The 19,872-nt window shown below is 39.1% G+C and overlaps 1 protein-coding gene across 1 annotated transcript in view; it reads right to left on the minus strand.

Annotated features, from left to right (window-relative positions):
* Positions 1 to 298: 298 nt before the first annotated feature.
* Positions 299 to 19,872, minus strand: part of TRIM23 (tripartite motif containing 23) — a 28,811-nt gene continuing 9,237 nt past the window's right edge. The window contains 16 exon segments of the mRNA XM_066339779.1: positions 299 to 3,380; positions 3,721 to 3,758; positions 3,761 to 3,844; positions 5,236 to 5,244; positions 5,247 to 5,345; positions 5,464 to 5,593; positions 16,417 to 16,475; positions 16,478 to 16,550; positions 17,580 to 17,671; positions 17,674 to 17,710; positions 17,713 to 17,796; positions 18,334 to 18,397; positions 18,399 to 18,514; positions 19,125 to 19,147; positions 19,150 to 19,297; positions 19,299 to 19,401. Coding sequence (XP_066195876.1) covers positions 3,201 to 3,380; positions 3,721 to 3,758; positions 3,761 to 3,844; positions 5,236 to 5,244; positions 5,247 to 5,345; positions 5,464 to 5,593; positions 16,417 to 16,475; positions 16,478 to 16,550; positions 17,580 to 17,671; positions 17,674 to 17,710; positions 17,713 to 17,796; positions 18,334 to 18,397; positions 18,399 to 18,514; positions 19,125 to 19,147; positions 19,150 to 19,297; positions 19,299 to 19,401 — 1,339 coding nt within the window. The 3' untranslated portion in view covers positions 299 to 3,200.

Here is a 19,872-nt window from a genome sequence, read left to right on the forward strand (position 1 = left end):
ATAGGGTCCTGCTACTATGCTGTTTAGTTAAATCTACCCTATAAACAGTAACATTGAGCATGGCTGTTCATGTTTACGCCACTGCACTCATAAAAACTTGGCACTTTACACTTCTGCTAACTTCACTTATGAATTGACATATGATGCATGATAACCAAACTCATTCCCTCAAAAGTTGCTGCAACCACCAGAAGTTTGTATTTAGTGAGATATAGGATCAGTAAGAAAAATTCTACAGGAAGTTAAATTTAGCACACCTCTATTCTGAGATGACCTTAAAAACAAAACAACAGGCAAGTTTATTAAAATTAGTTCTCAAAGTTTTACATAATTTTATTGAAAAGAAATCATTTTTTGGGCAATGCAAATTGCAACAGCTCATGAATTTTATCTACTAAGAGCCCTTTCTTTAAAGGAATCTTTACATCCCCATCTACTCAACACTCTCAGAACCAGACCCTCATAGTCTACAATAATTTTGAAGACTGAATCCAGAAACAGTAATAAAACATGACTGTTCAGTTAGCCTAGACATATACTTTTGAGATGAGGTTCTTTAAAGAAAGCCACAACACAGTCACTGGATGTTGCATTTACTCAATTTCAAAATTACATCACAATCCTTTGAAAAGTTAATTCAGTCTTTCCAAACAGTTAGCAATGTTTAGTGAGTTCTAGTTGAAGAAATACTCCAATTATATATTTCATAAGTCAGTACACTAAAAACTAAAGTTCAGTAAAACTGATGAAACAAGCTTAAATTTATAACTGAAGCACTTTATATGTTGTATTAATGTATAATACGAGTAAACCTCTTAGCGTACTCTACACTGAAGAGTTCACAGACAAATGCAACACTTTCACATTTACGTCAAGTCATCTTAAATAAATTCAATTTAAAACCACTTTCATGGTAGCATTCCATGTGTCACAAGCAATCACTTGTACTCAAAAATATGCATGAGTGAGAATTTTTCCTTTGCCCTCAAATTTAATGTTACATAAAATACAAACTAGTCACCTTGAACATTTTGAAGTAGAACTATACTGAGCAGCATGTGTAACTGAAGCCTAAGCCAGCTGAAATAAAACTAAATCAGGATTCTATAGAAATCTAAAAAATGCATGTCTTCTGTTAAAAATATTACAGGAAGAGGTATCCACCATACTTTGCAGAACTTGTTCGTATTTCAAAAAGAGCTGTGAACAGTCAGCCCTAACCAGGTCAGGGACTGCTCTGCAATACAGGCTAAGCAGATGCTCAAGTCACAGCCACCAACTGTGTATTGTGCAAGAAGTCACAGGCTGGGAAGTGTGAACAATTTTAAGTTTGGTATGTACAAAACTTCCACCTTTCACTCCATTATAAACAATTTCCACATTTATAAGGTTGTCTAAAGAAAGAGTAAATACTCTGTCTCAGTACCTGTACACAAGTAGGCACTGAAGATGACCTCACAAACATTAAACTATTTTAAAGCTTAGTGTTCCTTCAGGTATTATTCAAGTCACTAGACTTGCTGAATCTGAAGCTGCATTTAACATAATTTACCTGAAATTTAAGTAACAAGAATACTATAAGTGTCATTATAAGGAAGTAGTTACATTAACTGCTTCCTCTAGAAGTGCAAATGTACTAAATTATTTGTTTATACATTCTTGGCTTTGCCTAAGGTATGTCATAGGAATACAACATAAAATTCCTAATATACAGTGAAAGCAAAGCCACAGATAATGGGATACCCTTTCTGAGCTAGGTGAGGTTTAGAGCTCTCACAGGTAAACACTTTTCAGCATGGCAAAAATATCTCCATGTGTAACAATACTGTTCACTTGCACTATCTGGTTCTCCTGATCCACCACTACTCCAGTAAGGAAAGTGATGATACAGAGTTTTGATCTACTGCTCACAGTCATTGTAGCTCCTCTACCAACATGAAGATGGTCCATGGCATGGTTTCTTCAGTTGCCAGTGGCCATGGACTTAGAGAGAAGAGTATAGGATTCTGGTGTGCATACCAGACAGATAAAATTGTTCGCAGAGCCGCATGTCCAGCAGAAAAAAAGAGATATCACTAAGTCACTGCAACCTTCTCTAAATTTAAACAGCACTACATCCGTATCTCATGGGTTTGTGAATGAGTAATCTTCAAAAATAGAGGCATTAGTGACAGTTCAATCTAGAAGATACAGTAAAAAACTGAAAATCTAATTATGGAAGGTTTATATCACATTTTACCATCTACCCTTCTAAAGACTTATAATTAGTGTTCAATGGTTTTACCTTGCGTTATTTAATATTTTAAGACCACTACCTTATTCTGGAATCATGACTTCTACAGGAAGCACATAGCTGGACTGACATTACATCACATTACTTCTTTAAGAAGTTTTTTTTTTTTTATTTAATTTGACTTCTTGAGGAGTAAACTTTATCTCTAAAGGATTGTCCCCAAGTATGCACAAAACACTTTTACCTCAGTATCATTATAGTATGTCCATAAATAATTCAGCATGAAAACCAACTAACCCCTGCCCCCAAGATACAACACAGGTTGCTAAATAATGTCACAGCCTCTTTGCTCTGCAACACTTTTCTCCATTCTGAGTTTTCTTTGTGCAGTTATGCTGCCTTCCTGTAACAAATGAGGAGGTTAATAATTAATAAGGGATGCATTTTCTTTACATGGTGTAGCTGAATGTAAGTTTCAATGCCACATTTATACTTATGGAATCTTTCGATATTAAAGAGTAGCACCATTTATTTCTAACTAATAGAGCTGGCTATTCTAATAAACCTAAGATGGATTTTGGAATAGTTTTATGGGGAAATATTACTAAACTACTCAGAATCTTTGAAACACCAATTAACTACTCATTATAATTATTACATGAAATCTGATGCACATTTTATCAGGAAAAAAATTTAAATTGTAACAATGGCATGAAAAGGAATTTCAAGGCATCCCTGTAACACACTTCCATTCCCATTAAATGTAAATGTATCAACTTTCAAAATCATTATAATGACACAAGTTTACTGAACCAATTATCCAATCCAGGACAAAGGTTTATAGTTTTTGTAACTGCCAACTTAAATCAAGTCCCCTCTTCAGAGAGCAGACCTGGTGACAACACCCTAAATTGTGCAAACAAAACCAAATCATAAACCACAACATTAAATTGCAGCTGATGTAAAGCTAAGCCACATCCAGGACACCAGCAGCCACTAGCTGCCTTGAAAGCCAGTCCAATCCTTCATAAAGTCCTGTACCACTTCGGGCATCACAACCCTGAATATACCAGCTACGGCCACAGCAGAGTTTATGGAGACTCAGAAGTTCTGTGATTTCTTCCACTGGAAGAGCACCAGCCACATCCTGCAAGAGAATCAGATACAAAGACTCAATTACTCTTCTGTATTGTGTTTCAAGCCATTTTATGGCTAAGACTGAAGCTACTGGTCACATAACAGCTCTTCAAACACAAAAGACAAATCAAACAGCTAAGCATTTACTACTCATTACCAGAAACCCCCCCCGGTTGTTCAATCTCCTAAGCACACATAGCACCAACATGTATTTGACCAGCATTACACAGATGGAAATATCTACATTTTATGCTTTACACATTAGCACTCCCTACCACAGCAGAGGGTTCAAAGGGTTGGAATTTGAGAGACAAGCAGAGGAAAAGAGAGTAAACTCAAATCACAAGTACCTGTTTATTAGCAAAGATCAAGAGCAAGGCATCGCGCATTCCTTCTCTGTTAGTAATTTTGCAAGTTCACTGTATGCTTCACTGACCCTGTCCCTGTGACTGCTATCAACAACAAACACCACCGCTACAAAAGAAGAAGAGAAATGTTTACATACACTCAAATATAAACTGCAAAATTAGCTTTCTGCTTACACAATTCCTTTTTTCTAGAAGCTTTCTTTGTAAAGTTTCTCAGCAGTACACAGCTTCAATTTTAAATCCAGGACAACTGAGAAATTCCTTACATCTGTATTTTAAACAGAAGTCTAGAATTCATCTTAAAGAGGGGAAAAAATCTCTAGGTTTTTTTCCTAGTCTAATATAAAGGCCATGATATTTTAACTACTTAGGTCTAAAACCAGATTTACTATGCATGGATTAAGTATCTCAGTTTAAACCATTTCTTGATCCATTTATACTCCATTAACTCCCATATGGCTGTTTCAGTTTCCCTTAATGGGCTGTAATATTCACAGCTTCAGCCAAATCAGCACAGCTTGCTTCAACTACAGACTACACAATCCAGAAATGATGGCCAAGGACCCAACATAGCAGCATTAGATTTTACTGTCCACTAGAGAGTAACTAAGATGTCAGAAAGACTGCAGAGTCAAGGGGGTAGAGCTAGAGGACAGAATTTTAAATCAAGGGTTTGCAATGAAAAAAAACCCCAGAAATAACCGACTGCACTTATGTACCAGGGTAACTGCTTAGTTTCTCTCCAATGTACAGTTCCAAGGCAGTCATGATTCCATGCTACTTCACACAGTATAATTTAAGAGGACAACAGAAATCCCAAAATACAATTTTTAAAGGTTTGAAAGATGAGTAATTTAAATTGTTAAGGTTTGCACTTAAGGCTGAAATAAGGCACAAACCGGAGCATGTGAGCTGGTGTTTGTAATGCCTAAGTATTTTAGATAATTATGAATGAATCAATCAAGAGGAACTGCTTTCCTATGGAGGATTTACAAAAGGACAACACGGATTTTTAAGTTGGCACTATATACATCAATGATTTCAGATTCAATCTGTACTATAATAATGTAATACACTGCAATAGCAAGTCAGTAGTTACAGAACTTGGTAGAATATTTAAGTTGCTATCTAAAGGCTCCTAAAAGCTGAGCATTTTCAAGTGCTATTTATATTTTATACCTGGCAAGAACTGCTTCTCACTAGGCAGACTTTGGGACACTGTACCTTGTCTGATGTCAGCTAGAACCAATTCAACAGAGGTTCTAATTTTGTTTGGCTCCATGAACTGTCTGATGGATTTATGGAGAATGCACCTTTATCATGCACTAGGCACTTTGACCAACTGGATTAAAATTTATTAGCTCCTGAATCTAACAGCTGTACTTTGCATTAGATGAACAACATTCTACTGTCATAAATTATTTCTATTAATAATCTTTCTGGCTTTGAAACACAAGCTAGAAGACAAAATATATTTAAGAGCTGTATCAGTATTACCTTGTGTATGAGATAATAATGTTTCCACAAAGGCCTCAATTTGTGCTTTCCTCCTACATCCCAAATAGTAAACTTTAAATTCTTGTATTCTACTGTTTCAACGTTAAAACCTGGAATAAAAATATTTAAGTTTTACAGTCCCTGCTCTGTATGAACATAAAATAACCAAAATCAGTGAATAAATCAAACATTCAAAAAAATCATTACATTTAAATTGTAGCTACTAACCTATTGTTGGAATTGGCTGCATGAATTCGTCTTGCTTTAACTTAAACAAAATCGTTGTTTTGCCAGCCCCATCTAATCCTAAAGTAACAACTCGAATTTCCATTTTTGGTCCAATATGTACCCTGTTGTCCTGGAAGAAACAGCATACATAAAACAACAGCAAAATCTGGAAATTCAATTTAAAAAACCCTTATGTTTTAAAACATGTATTTTGTCACAATTTCTAAAATGATTAAATGGATGGGCTCCAAAAGTACAAGGCACAATCATCAACCACTTCCAGCAACAATAGAAACGAAATATCCAGTAATCTCTGTAGTGAACCTGTAATTTCTACTTGACTTACATGTCTTTTAGAAAGTTAGGCAGTTTCTTGACAGTATGTCTGTAATTTGATAAATTTCAAATTCTTTAATCATTCTTGGCTGAAACGATGTGAAGAATTGTTTGTAAGAATTAATTAGAGTTCTCTGATCAGAAAATTCTTTTTTTCCCCCCACTTTATTAATGCCTGCACTAGAAAACTACTTCCTTGCTGGAGGTTCCATGGCTTTACCTCGTCACCCTAAGCCTTTTTTTAATCCTCTGCAACAGCAACATTACTAACACTAGGCACTAATCTGAAATAGTAGAGGAAAAGTAAACAAAATACCCCAAATCTTGCTTGGAGACAAGATATGAGAATCAACCTCCCTATTTGTAGTTTACATCAAGCTGTTGTTAAGTATTGAAGCAGATGACACTGACAAGGTGATCAAATGGCAAAGCATAAATTCTCAAATAAACGCATAGGCTGAGATTAGTATATACTCCTAAAATGCACTTTAAGTACTTAGAAACTGCTATCTTGATGAAACACCATGGTTTCAATCACCAGAACTATCTGACAGTGTATTTGTTTTCTTGCAATACAGCAGATAGCACTGTGTCTGCTCCACACAGCCTCTTATTTCTCCCTACAGAAGGAATACTACTGAGTGCAAAAACACTACGACATCTCCTGGTAAAAGATCAACATGTCACCAGTGTGACAGGATATATCTACATCCCATGATGCGAGATATCTAACTAGTTATCTTTCCATATACATACAGATACACACACTGGATCCATTATATATCCGGATATATTGTCATCCTGACAAGCAACCGTATTCTCCCTTCTGTCATGGCAGAAGTAGCATTCTTTCAAAATAATCAATATAATTCAATGAGCTTATCACAATCCTGGAAGAGAGTAAGAATACCTTGAGAAACTGCTTCCTAAAAAGTAGAAATTAAAAATATAATTATGCAATTACCACAATGTACAAGTCAGCAACATCATGACTGTAAGTGTAAAAGCTGTATCACAGACTCATCTCATCAAATACACTGTCTGAAAACCAGGCAAAGTTGGTGCAGGAGGCAGCACCCTGGCTATGGGCAGAGCTTGCTGACAGTGAGCCAGTCTGACAAAACTCTCAAAGCTCCACCAGAAGTACTGATCACCTCGACAGCTCCCATGGCTGGAGGGCAGAGGCAGTACAACTTAATCATCAGGGAAATCTAGGAGATGAGGGATGCTGTCAAATTTAGCCATCCTGTTGCAGTTTGCCTTCTCTAAGGTTTGAATGAAAACACATGGTTTGTATTCCCTCAGAAGGAATCAAACTGATGGATGCAAAATTTCCACTTTTTACAGAAGTAGTTCCGTCACTTCAAAAAAAAAAAAAAATTGCAAGGAAAAGTTGCTATTCAGAAAACAATGTGTAGAATCTGCAATATGAGTCAATAATAACGGACTATTCATGATCACAGCTAGAAAATGACATGAAAAAAGTCTCCCCTTGCCAACTCTATTACACCTTGAACTAAAATGTTGCTTAAAAAATTATGAATAAAACCCTTTCGTGTCTGTGTTGTGGCAGCTGCATAACTTGATAGCATACTTTAAAAATGGTAACCTTAGACTTCTATTTAAGTCAAACTTGTTTTCTTAAATCTCAGTGCAGAAAGTGCAGAAAAAAATCCACAACCATGATCTTCACTTTTTTATCCTTGACCTCTTTCAGGAAATTTGATGAGACAAAAGCTCTCTGTTCAAGTTTACATAATGATATCTTGAAGTGCTTTCCCTCTGATAGAAAACTGTCTTCTCAGATAGTCATGGTGTTGGTAAGGGTTAGCAGTCACCCATAGTTGGTGTAACCCATAATGAGAATTTATCTTCAATTTCAGGCACTGTTCCCTTAATAGCTTTCTCTCTCCACAGCATGCACATACATGTATTTATGATGACCAATGCTTTGCTGTATATAACATTCTACACCCACTGAATTCATTTGACAGAACACAACCTTCAAATAAGGGTCATGCTCCTGGGTGAGGAGCCATTTTCTTGCCACCAAGCTAAGTACATTAAGACATCTGTGGTTGGATAGGGACAGGCGGCAAGCGGAAGATCTCGGGCTGTAACGGGAAGGAAAGAGCATACCCCAACCCCCCTAGATAAGCTATCACTAAGGAATGTAGACCCTTACTAACATGTGCCAGTACTTTTCCACTCCTTCTTCTAACCCAGGAATGTAGCAATATCCCCTCTGACGTAGTAAAGACCCCAGAGTATATAAACTACATTTTTTGACTTAATAAACGCCTTTGTAACCGTCTGCCACGTTGGTATTAGCGCTTGTTACTAGGCCCGGCGGTACCAGCAGAATGTACATGCCGCGCTGTCGGTTCTGAAGACCAAGCCTCCACAGTTGCTGAAAAGAAACAGCAACAGACATCCAACCAGAATTCTCCAATCCTCCCTTCAGAGCTTATATGTGGCAGTTCCCTAGCTGGTTTAGGAAGAGGAAATGGCACTATGCCTGTTTTTTTGTGTCATTTTTTAACCTTCTCAACTTTCATTGGATATTAAATGTTCCTCTGATCTGATACTGTCTGAAATGCTTTTTTACATTTATAATGGATGCAGCCTTCAGTGTACACCAGCTCCTGAGAGAGACTGTGGGAATACACAAGATCAAGAGTTAAGACAGACTTAATTAGCATAACTAGTCTGGTGACTAGGATGTTGTGGCAAGGACAAACAGAACTTTGAGCTTATGAGAAGATGCGAATTAAACCTGCTTAGGGAAAAGATTCAATCAACCCCCTACGATAAAGATGTTGTAAAATGCATAAGTTGCTTGTATGATCTTTTAACCTAATTATTGTGGTAGAAATTACTAGCCTCACTGAAATGGTACATAAGACTTGGAAAACCTCAGTAAAATCGAATTCTGATCATGAATCAGTCTTCCCGTCTCTCCATCAATCGCCGATACACACTGGCGCTCCGTGTGACTGGAGAGAGCCGTCTATCTGATGACAATCGGCGACTCCCCTGAACTGATCGTGACGGTGAAAGAACCGTGTTTGGGGCCCGCAATCCCTGTACGCTGCGACATGACAGGTGAGCCATGGGAACTAAAAATATGGGACAGGGAATGTCCACTGAGAGAGACGTCTATGAAACCATGCTACGCCTCCTAAGCAAGCATGGATCCCCCATCCCAAAGAGGGACCTTGAGTCACTTCTAGAATGTTATGTCCCTTCTATGCATATTTCCTGATACCACTGCTTCCTCTATTTTTACTCTCTGCTACTGGGACAAGGCTGGTGTAAACTCTACGACCTGGCTACACTGCCTGGCCATAAGCCAGAGCTTTGCCTGCTCCCTGCTTGGAGGGCCGTCATGGACTGGATTAAAAAGGAGGGGGGAAGTGAGGTACCTGTGAGGCAACTGCAGAGACGGTCCTGCAGCGTGGTTAACCCAGATCGGGCCAGGTCCCACACTCCCCCTCCTGTCCACAGCCCCTCCCCGACAAAAGCCAGGGATTAGAGCACAGACGCCACCTGTAGCCTTGCCACTATCCCACCAGTGACCCCAGAGCCGCCAAACGTTAACTGATTATGCGGACAATGACTCTAGTAGTGACAGAGAGTCTTTTGACCCCGGTCCCGAAAAAGATCTGGACGTATTCCCTCCAAATATGCATAACAATTGGTTACGGATAAAAAAGAAAGCCCTTAAGGACAGAGATTTTGAAACTGCGGCAGAAATCTTTGTAGCCCCCCTGCAAATCGCCCGCGGGAGGGAATCCGCGATGGGAGCCCTTAGGCCAGTCAGAAATTAAGGAACTGTGCCGTACAGCGACAGAATATGGTTTGGGATCCCCTTACTTCAGTAATTTACTAAGAGCAACCTTCACTACCCACCTGATGCTCCTCATGATGTTAAATTCTTGGGCAAACCTTTGCTCACCCCAACACAATATGCAATATTCATGGCACAATGGAAAAAAAGACGGGAAAACTTAATTTTAACATATGCAGGGCATGCAACCCAAGCCCTGGCTGCCTTAACTATTGACCAATTGGCTGGCGAGGGGGTGCATACCCGATCCTAATGGCAGGCTGCCTTACCGAGGGAAAACCTGGAGGGAATCACTGAGGGGGGCCAGGTACGCATTTCTCAAAGTGCCTGATGCCAAAGCCCCGCAACAGTCCTTCATAAATATTAAGCAAGCTCCACAAGAACCCTATATGCAGTTTGTGGACAGACTGAAACAAACTCTGGAAAGACAAATTGATAATGATCAAGCCAGAGAAGTTGTACTACTAAACTTTCTGTTGAAAATGCTAATGAGGATTGCAAATGCCTTTTGAAACACCGGCCCCCAGAACCAGAGCCCACATTGCTACAAATGATTGAGGCTTGCAATCGCCTGGGGACATTGCAGCACACAACAGCAGTTACTTACCAAGCCGTGGGGCAAGATATAGCTGATGCCTTTGCCGCTTTAAAATATTGCCTGGAAAGCAGTCGGTTTGTTTCGGCTGCGGGGAGCCCGGGCACATTAAAAAAGACTGCCGAAAGGCAACAAAAAGCAAAGACAACCGAAGTATGCTCTCGCTGCAGAAGGGTCCTCACTTTGCTTAATTCCTGTCGCTCTGAATTTCACAAAAATCGGCAGCCTTTGCAGGGAAACTCATCTCGCAGTGCGGGATGGCGATGCGTGAAGACACTAGTTCCACATCCTCCCCAGGACACAGCTGCCAGAACCAACCTTCAGTTTCGAGCCAGCCCAGCCCCCGCCACTCAGAGCATCGCAGAACTAGGGGCAGCCACTCCAGGAAGCACCGGGTTGGACATATCACCAGTAACACAGTAACGTTAACCAACAGCTCTGTATTTGTCTCCTCACGGGAACTGGTGGTCCTTTGCCGCAGGGCTACCATGCTTTGCTCTTAGGTAGATCTTCTACCTCAATAACAGGTCTAGTTGTTTTGCCAGGACTCATGGACTCCTGATACAGGTGGGGAAATAAAATTATGGCTTGGACCCCACAGCCCCCGTGTGATCCCCGCAGGCAGCAAAATTGCTCAGCTTATACTTTCCCAGCAGCCCCCTTGTCCACACTCCCGATAGATTAAACCGAGGGGAGGTGGGTTTGGTTCCACAGGGGTACCACAGATTTTTCCTGACAGAACGTATCACTTCTCAGTTCCCACATGCCAATGCAAAGTGTCTCTAAAAGGCAAGGAGTTAATTTGAAACCGGACTTACTGATACCAGCGCAGACATTAGTCTTATCTCTCGAAGTCAATGGCCTAATGATTGCCACTAATGCCGGTCCCCCAAGTCCTTTCAGGGGATGGTGGGAACAGTCCAAAGCTAGTCAGAGCCAACACCTGGTGTCAAATTAGAGGATCTGAGCTTGACAGTAGCTACTGTCAAACCTTTTGTGGTCTCTGCGCAGCTGGTCTTGTGGGGGGAGAGAGTTTTTATCACAGTGGGGAATTTTTATGCAGTCAATTTTGCCCTAAGGGTCATTGCTGCGCGCAACACCCCCAACTGACTTGGAAAACCTCTGATCCAGTTTGGTAGTATCAATGGCCCGTGTCATTAGAAAAACTGTGCGTATTACAGGAACTGTACAAGAACAGCTAAAAAAGGACACATAATCCATCTAATAGTCTGGAATTCACCTGTGTTTGTAATTAAAAAGCAGTCTGAGGGGTGGAGGGCTGTTGCATGACTTGAGGGAAAATAATGCGGCAATTGAGGGAATGGGGCCCCCTACAACCAGGGCTCCCTTCTCCTTCTATGATCCCTAGAAATTGGGCATCTAATAGTGATTGATTTAAAGGATTGCTTTTTGATATTTCACTGCATCCAGATGATGCACCCAAATTTAGCTTTTCTGTGCCAAGCATTAATATCAGGCACCACTTGATCGATATCATTGGTTAGTACGCCTCAAGGATTGCGAGACAGCCCGACCATATGCCAATGGTATGTGGCAAAAATTCTGAGTCCAGTACGGGAAAAAATGCCTGATGCTCTGTTGTATCATTATGGATGATATCCTCATCTCTGCAGAAACTGTGGTTCGTGTGGAGGAAGCAATGCGAGCGGTCTGCCAGGCTGTTACATCAGCGGCCTGACCATTGCTTCTGAAAAGGTTCAAAACACATCTCCCTGGAAATATTTGGGGCTGATGAATAAGCATGCATTCTATTTTGGCACAACCCTTGCAAATTTCAACTGAAATCAAAACTTTACATGATGCTCAGAAACTGCAGGGAATGATAAATTTGGTTCGTCCCTGCTTGGGATTTCCAAATGCAGATTTAGAGCCAGTTGTTTGCCCTCTTGGGGGAAGAGCCCAACCTTTTATCACCTAGGCATTTAAACAAAGAAGCACAGACTGCGCTTCAGAAAGTGGCTTATGCCATCTCTCAGAGACAACCAGCCCGTTGGGCCCCTGAATTACCATTGTGGTTAATCATTCTGACCCCAGCAAGCAACCCCATGCTGTAATATTCAGTGGGACCTCAGAAAAAGTAGACCCTTTACTAATCATCAAATGGGTCTTTTGCCTAATAACATGCCCCAGACTATTTCCATGCAGGATGAACTTATGGTCATATTGATTATCAAGGCTCGTCAAAGGCTGACCTCCTTGGCTGGGAAAGATTTTGACTGTATCTTTCTGCCTCTCACTATGTTTTATTTGAATTGGTTGCTACAGAATTCTGAAAAATTGCAAATTGCTTTAGCAGATTACCCAGGACAGATATCTATCCATCCACCTAAACACAAATTGTTAAGTTCTTCTTTTAACTTACTCCCTAAGCCAAAGAGAAGTGAGGACTTCCTTGTGAGCTATTACAATATTCACAGACAGTTCTGGGAAAACCCATAAATCAGTGATTGTATGGAAAGATTCGGAAACTGGAACCTGGCAATCTGATATTGCTGTTGTTGAAGGGTCTTCCACAAATAGTGGAATCACCTGCTGTGGTCACTGTTTCAGAAGTTTCAGTACACCTTTAATCTGGTTCCTGACTCCGCATATGTTTCAGTATTGTTCAAAGAGCAGAGAATGCTGCTTTGAAAAATGTTAAAAATTACACTCTTTTTCCTGGTTCAAACTGCTGGTTACTCTGTTAGACAAGAGGATGGCTCCTTACTTTATTATGCATATTCGGTCACATTCCAACCTCCCAGGTAATCTCACTGAAGGTAATGCCAAGCAGACTTGCTAGCATTATCAGTGCAGCATGTTTACCAAACAAAATAGAGCAAGCTGGCTGAGTCATGCCTTTTTCCATCAGAACGCGTGGAGCCTAGTATGACTTTTTTGATTTAACTCCAGCTCAGGCCTCTAGTATCATCGCCCACATGTTCTGACATGTTCAGCATTGCACCCTTCCTAATGTAACACAGAGTCAAACCCAGAGGTTTACAAAGCCTACAGAGTTGGCAACAACAGATGTAACACACTTTCCTGAATTCGGCCACTTGAATTTGTGCATGCTTCCATTGACACATATTCAGGTGCTCTGTTGCCTCAGCTCACACAGGAGAGACAGTGAAGGATGTCTGTCGTAACTTCACTGCTGCCTTTGCCACACTAGGAATCCTCCAACAGATTAAGACAGACAACGGACCTGCATACATTTCCCGTAGAGTCGCAGATTTTTTCTCCTTATGGGGTATCACCCACAGGACACTCCATTAGAGCGTGCCCATGGCACCCTCAAACACCTTCTGATACAACAAAAAGGGGGAGCTGGAGACAGCCCTGCTGAAAGGCTATGCAAAGCCCTATACATTTTTAATTTCTTAAACTGTTCAACGACAAACTTGAATCCCCCATGACTAGGCATTTTGCATCATCCACATCGCTTTCCTGCAAGGAAAAAAACACCAGTACTAATCCGTGACCCAGAATCTGGTAAATCCTGGGCCTTTACCCCTTGATCACTTGGGGAGGGGCTTTGCTTGTATCTCCTCAGAAAGAGGACCTCGCTGGATTCCTGCAAAGAATGTGAAGCCTTTCCGAGAACCTCTACTGGCAGCCGACACCACCGAGTCCACAGAAGAGAGGAAGAGGAGAGCCTGCAGCTGATGTTCTTTTGTCCTATCTAAGAAACTGTGAACTTTGAGTTTTGTGTCAGTATAAAGGGTGTGAAAACTAGAGATATTACAGAGTCCTTTTGGTGTAATTCAGGTAAACAGCCATTGAAATTTTAATTATAGCATGGCCACAAAAAAAGGATGGTCCTCACCTCCCTCCTACAGGAGGCAAGTACTGAGGAAATCCAAAAATAGCCATATTTGCAAACTGGAATGCAGACAAAACAATTGAGTGCCTTATATTTGACTGATCTTTTAAAAAGGAAATATACTAAAAGGAATCTTTCCTCTCCACAACATAGATCAAACAAACAAGCAAAAAACCATGGGATGGATCAGATACGATGCTTATTATGATCTTTCTGATCACTCAGAATCTATCCATAAAAGCATTAGCTGCTGAAGGGTAGTGTGTTTAACTCAAGGTAGATCTGGATCTTGGCTAGATAACTTGTTTAGCGGCTGGGTTTGACAGCTTGGCTAAAAGATTTTTCTCAGAATAGGAATGCATGTTATAATTTTAATAGTAATTATGTTAGTTATGATACCTTGCTTGCTTCAGTGTGTGCAGAGACTGATCGAATAAGCTGTTAAAGGAGTAGTTTTGGTTAATACAGAAGGGGGAGATGTGGGAATACATAAGAGAGTAAGACAGACCTTAATTAGCATAACTAGTCTGGTGACTAGGATGTTGTGGCAAGGACAAACAGAACTTTGAGCTTATGAGAAGACGGGATTATACCTGCTTAAGGGAAAAGATTCAATCAATCCCCTACAATAAGATGTTGTAAAATGCGTAAGTTGATTGTATGATCTTTTAAACCTAATTTATGTAGTAGAAATTATTAACCTTACTGAAATGGTATATATGACTTGGAAAACCTGAGTAAAATCGAATTCTGATTCATGAATCAGTCTTCCCATCTCCTCCATCAATGGCCAATAAGAGATTTTCCAGTAACATAATAACAGTCTACAGTCTTTTATCTGAAGATTTTACTTCTGCGTGGTATCTGTTGCCAGGGTCCAGATCTTTCATGACAACAAGCCTCACTGCAAGTCACAATACTGGCCATCAGCATAATGGCCAGTAATCTAAAAACCCTAATCTAAAACACATTGTCAAGAAGAGAACATTAAACTTTATCAGATGTGAGGAAACAAGTAAGAGACTGATGGACTTACTTTCATCTTATTTTCTCATGGCTGCTACTGTTTTTGTGAAAAATTACACTTGCTTTATCACCTTTGAAATTCAGAAATTAACCTCCAGAAGACTTCATAAAAAAACAAATTGTTACAAGGAAAACCAAGTCTTCTGGGTCCCCCAAGACGATTTCAGGCCTCCTGTAACACCTTAGCTGGTTCCTATCGTTCTCCTTCCAAATGCTCAAAAATTCAAAATCAAAATTCTCCAAGGCAGATAGATTACTCTAAAAGCTAAACACAGACATTCAAAATGCCCCTCTGACTCAGCAATTCTTCATCTGTGAAATGTGATTACTACTTCATTCATGGAATAATGAGCATTTGCAGAAGAGTTTTCCTTGGCCCTACCAGCTCTGGTCTCTGCTGAATAGGAGAGAGACAGGCAGAAGTAAAAACATTGCATTAACATTGGAAATTCAAATATATTGAGGTTACAAAATGATTATTTGCAGAAATTAAATTTCCTTAAGTCAGCAAGACTGACATAGAATCCCTATGAAGTATTAATTTCCTACAGTAAATGCTTCCCACAGCTACAGTTAAATTTTCATTTTTGTCTCAGCAACATAGATCCTCTTTCACCCACTCAGAACTAAAAACCCCATACATCGAAGTACTTCTTGTTCCTTGAGTTTCAAAAACTATTACTAGCCTATGATGAAAGTATCATAAATAATAATACAATATAAATACACCAAACAGCAGTACCATTATCAAACTTTGAATAATTTCATCTCTTTTAAAGAAAGTGGTACTGAATTATACTGAAGCAATAAAACCCAAACTACTTAGAAGATGAAACCATGTCTAAGTTAAAATCTCAGTGAATACAAAGCAACTGTAAAACAAATGACTGTTCAATGAACCATAAGAAATATGGTTCATTAAACATTATAAACTGAAAGTTATAATTGTAGTATTGCATATAAAATAGGTGAGGCAATTTTCAGGAAATAATCAGGTATATGTTTCAAAGAAAGGTGTTTCTAGAACCCCCAATGTTCCAATTTAGTTAAAAGAAAACAGCTCATGTTCAAACAAAGTTACTGATATGGTCATTTCAAAAGAACATCTCTCACCCTAATTACCATAGCACAGCGGTTTGTTGCTCAAATAACAGACTGCACTCATCAGTGTTAAGGACACTGTGGCTTACCTGATATGAATTGCCTCACTTGTTGTAAGAAATACAACATCATAATGTAATATATTATTCTTGCTTTGTTTCACACTAAGATTTGGGACTTCATTAAGTGGATGGCTGTACTTCCATGAAATTAGAATACCTTTGTAAAAGTGACAGGTATGCTAGCATCCAGCTGTACATGATCTGCAAGTTCTGTAACTGCTGCTGCTGTTTCTGTAATGTCTCTAGCAATCTTGTAATTTCCTGTTTGGCCAACACTACTCTGCAGTCATCCTAAACAGACAAAGAAAACAAAAGCATGCCTTTCCTTTAGTAATTTACTTAAACATACCACAGATACAATATAAACCTGATTGCTAGAAAGAAAGCACTTGAATAGAAACACTCTACTTCAAGAAATTAACATTTACAAAATAAATCTATTTAAAATTGCAACACAAATATAAATATTTTAGCAGCTCTCCTTAAGACTAACAGATACTAAAATAGTTCCACAGGTTTTTAAAAAAAACCCAAACTTTCTTTATGACCACCAAGGAGTAATATAAATTACAAGAAACAATAGTACATTATATAAGGAAGTATTTATATTTTTCATATATCATTTAAACAGATGGAACTGAGCAACTACTTTCAGCAACACACTTAAGAGGAAAGTACTAGTATCCACCCATCCATGATCAGAACATTTGTACAGTTAAACCTGACTATGCAACCAAATAAAAGCTCTAAAACAAATCTGGAAAAAGTACAAATAACATATTCATGAAGTAGCTTCTCACACTCAGTTTACTATTTGCTACACATACTATTTATTTTTTCCTATCATTAAGCTGAATGAATAAGGGACTCAATAAGAAGCTCTCACACAGCCATTTTCTTCACGCATTTAACATGCTGAATAACCTATATTACAAGTTGCTACTAAAGCAATTTAATCCTAGAACATATTTTCCTACCAGCCCCCTATGACAACTAGCTTCAAACATCCAAACTTGTACTGCAACTGTAAAATCCTTCCAATAAATTCTGCAGGGTTTTTTTTTTTGCTTCAGTCTTGGTTTGCCTTCCCAATAACCTCACAAATATCAGAAAGTACTCCAGAAAAGTCATGCCACAGGGTTGCCAGCAAATGGAGGACTCCATACTTGTGTACTGATTAGCTTCGCCCAATACTCCCTTGCAATGATACTTAAATTTCATGTTATATCATGAACTGTTCTAATCTCATTTTTTGTAGGTTTAAACTTAACTTGTAGTTCTACATATTTTGCCATAGGTTCAGCTCACTTGCCAACCTACCTGTTGTAAAGTCTTGTTCACAGTGAAGGCAAGCTGTGAAACCTGTGACAGGAGAATAGTCATGTCTTCTTGCTGTTGCCTAAGCCAAATCACTTCTCTCTCACATGAGCATCAACAACACTACAGAGCCATTTTCCTCCTGACGACAAAGGGTTTCATGAAGATCAGAAAAATAGGCTCGGACACATGAGCGAGCATTCTCTGCAGTTCCTGGTACCTAGAGTGTTGCAGCAAGGAGATCCAAGACATGAAGAACACCCAGCTGATTCCAGAAGCAGATTTTTAATATTTATTACAGATGGTAATTTATTTCACATCTGCTTAGCTACATCATGGTTCAAGTCTCAGTTAGGGCTGATAAGACTTTCTGCATAATACCAAAACACTTCTAGAAGTTATTCCTATAATCAAGTAGCTCATTTGCATGCACATTTTAGTAAGGTATGTTTTACCTTACTAAAAATCACCAGGGAAAAAAACCTCAAGAGTATTATACCCGCCTGAGACATAGTCTATACACTAGCAGTTACACAACTTTTCCAACTGCCTCCATATTTTCATATAGCCTAAAAACATTGTAACACACAAATTCCCATCTGTATGCTGACCTAACCTCAGTATTGACTTGCTAGATAAAAGACCGTGAAGGTCCTATAAAACCTACGCATATTTCAAAGAAGTCCTTATCCTGGTTATAACAAAAAAGCCAACAATCTGTGCATGTGGGGGAAATAAAAATTTTTAAAAAGCATACATGTTCAGTATGGGCTATTCCAACTCCATCTTCAACTATTTGTTCTCCTCCTTCTATATGCTGACAATTCCACTAATTTCCTGGAATAATCTGAGATTTCTTCTGTGAAAGTTCTTATACAGTGAGCCATGTCTAAAATGGATGCACGAATCTGGTTTGCTTCTGGTTCCAAGACAGAATGCTATTAATTAAAAGCAACATATTAAACATCAATCATAATCAATCTTCCTTCATAATATTTTTATTTTACTATATAGGTCAAATACATGTGCAAGTATAGGGGCATATATTTACACCAACAGAGTAAAGCCAAACAAGAACTTAAAACCATCTTGCAATTTAAAAATCCAGTCAGGAATTATATGGTGAATTATGGTGAAACTAACTCAGACATCTAGCAACTAACAAGTAAACAGAAACTTGCCTGTTAATCCCAATTTATTACAAAAAAGGATAGTTACATTGCACCAGTGATGTGATGTGTATGTAGTGCCTGCACTACGAAATAAGCTTTTAAAACTGGTGGGTCAATGTTATGAAAAGTTCAGAAAAGCAGCAAATAAAGGGACTGTCCTTCTTCATACATAGTAAGTCATTAGTAAGTCATTGAGTTCTTAGAATTTTTTCTTTATTTTACCTTGGCAACTACCTTGACATGAAGGGAAAATTAAAGAATGGGATGAACACATCAAGAATCGATCCTCCTTTCTTGACAACCTTTTGCACTTTAATTGGATAATAATTATGCAAGCCACCCCATGGCATGACTAGAAATCAATTACTAGCAGTACCTTGTGACCTTGATGCTTCCCTATTCTTTGCAGACACAACACATGAGAGGACTCGCCTGACAGCCCTCTTCTAAACAAACAAATTCAATGGCATGCACTTGGTGCTGGGAGCACATCGTCTTCTCGTGAGGCTTATCAGCAAGGGGTACACGCCTGTGCTTCGCCAGGGTCTTGGGTAGAATGAGTGAGCTGGGAACAGTCTGCACACAGGTGAGTGGCACAAACAGTGCAATACACGGATGCAACATGGGCTTCATCTTCATCGCAACGAATGATACTCTAACCATGAAAACAGGCAGAACTGAAGTGGTTAACACTTAATCCCAATAACATAGGAAAATCAGAAGACTTGTCAACAGTATAAGCTTTCTTTAAAGTTGTACACTTATAAATATCTGGACTACTTTGAAACTTGATTCCAGTTTGCAAAGAACTTTTTGAAAACAAAAGTTTAAAGTGTTCAGTGATTTTATAAATCCAAGAGCTTCAGTGCAAGTTGTAAAGGTTGGAGAAGAAAATAAATCTGGCTCTAGGAACTTCCTCCAAAGCAGTTACTACAGAACAGAGAATTAGCTACAGAAAAACAAAACACCAACAGTCAAATAAGCACTTAGGAAAGTTATCTACATCTAGAATGGTACTGCAAGATTATGTTGTATACCAGGTGTTTAACACTGAAATGATAAAAGCAACTAGTTTTGATAATGAGTACTACATGATGTAATAAAATGACTATAAAGGCAACTAT

The sequence above is a fragment of the Sylvia atricapilla genome, chromosome Z, assembly GCF_009819655.1.
Source record: "Sylvia atricapilla isolate bSylAtr1 chromosome Z, bSylAtr1.pri, whole genome shotgun sequence".
Lineage (NCBI taxonomy): Eukaryota > Metazoa > Chordata > Aves > Passeriformes > Sylviidae > Sylvia > Sylvia atricapilla.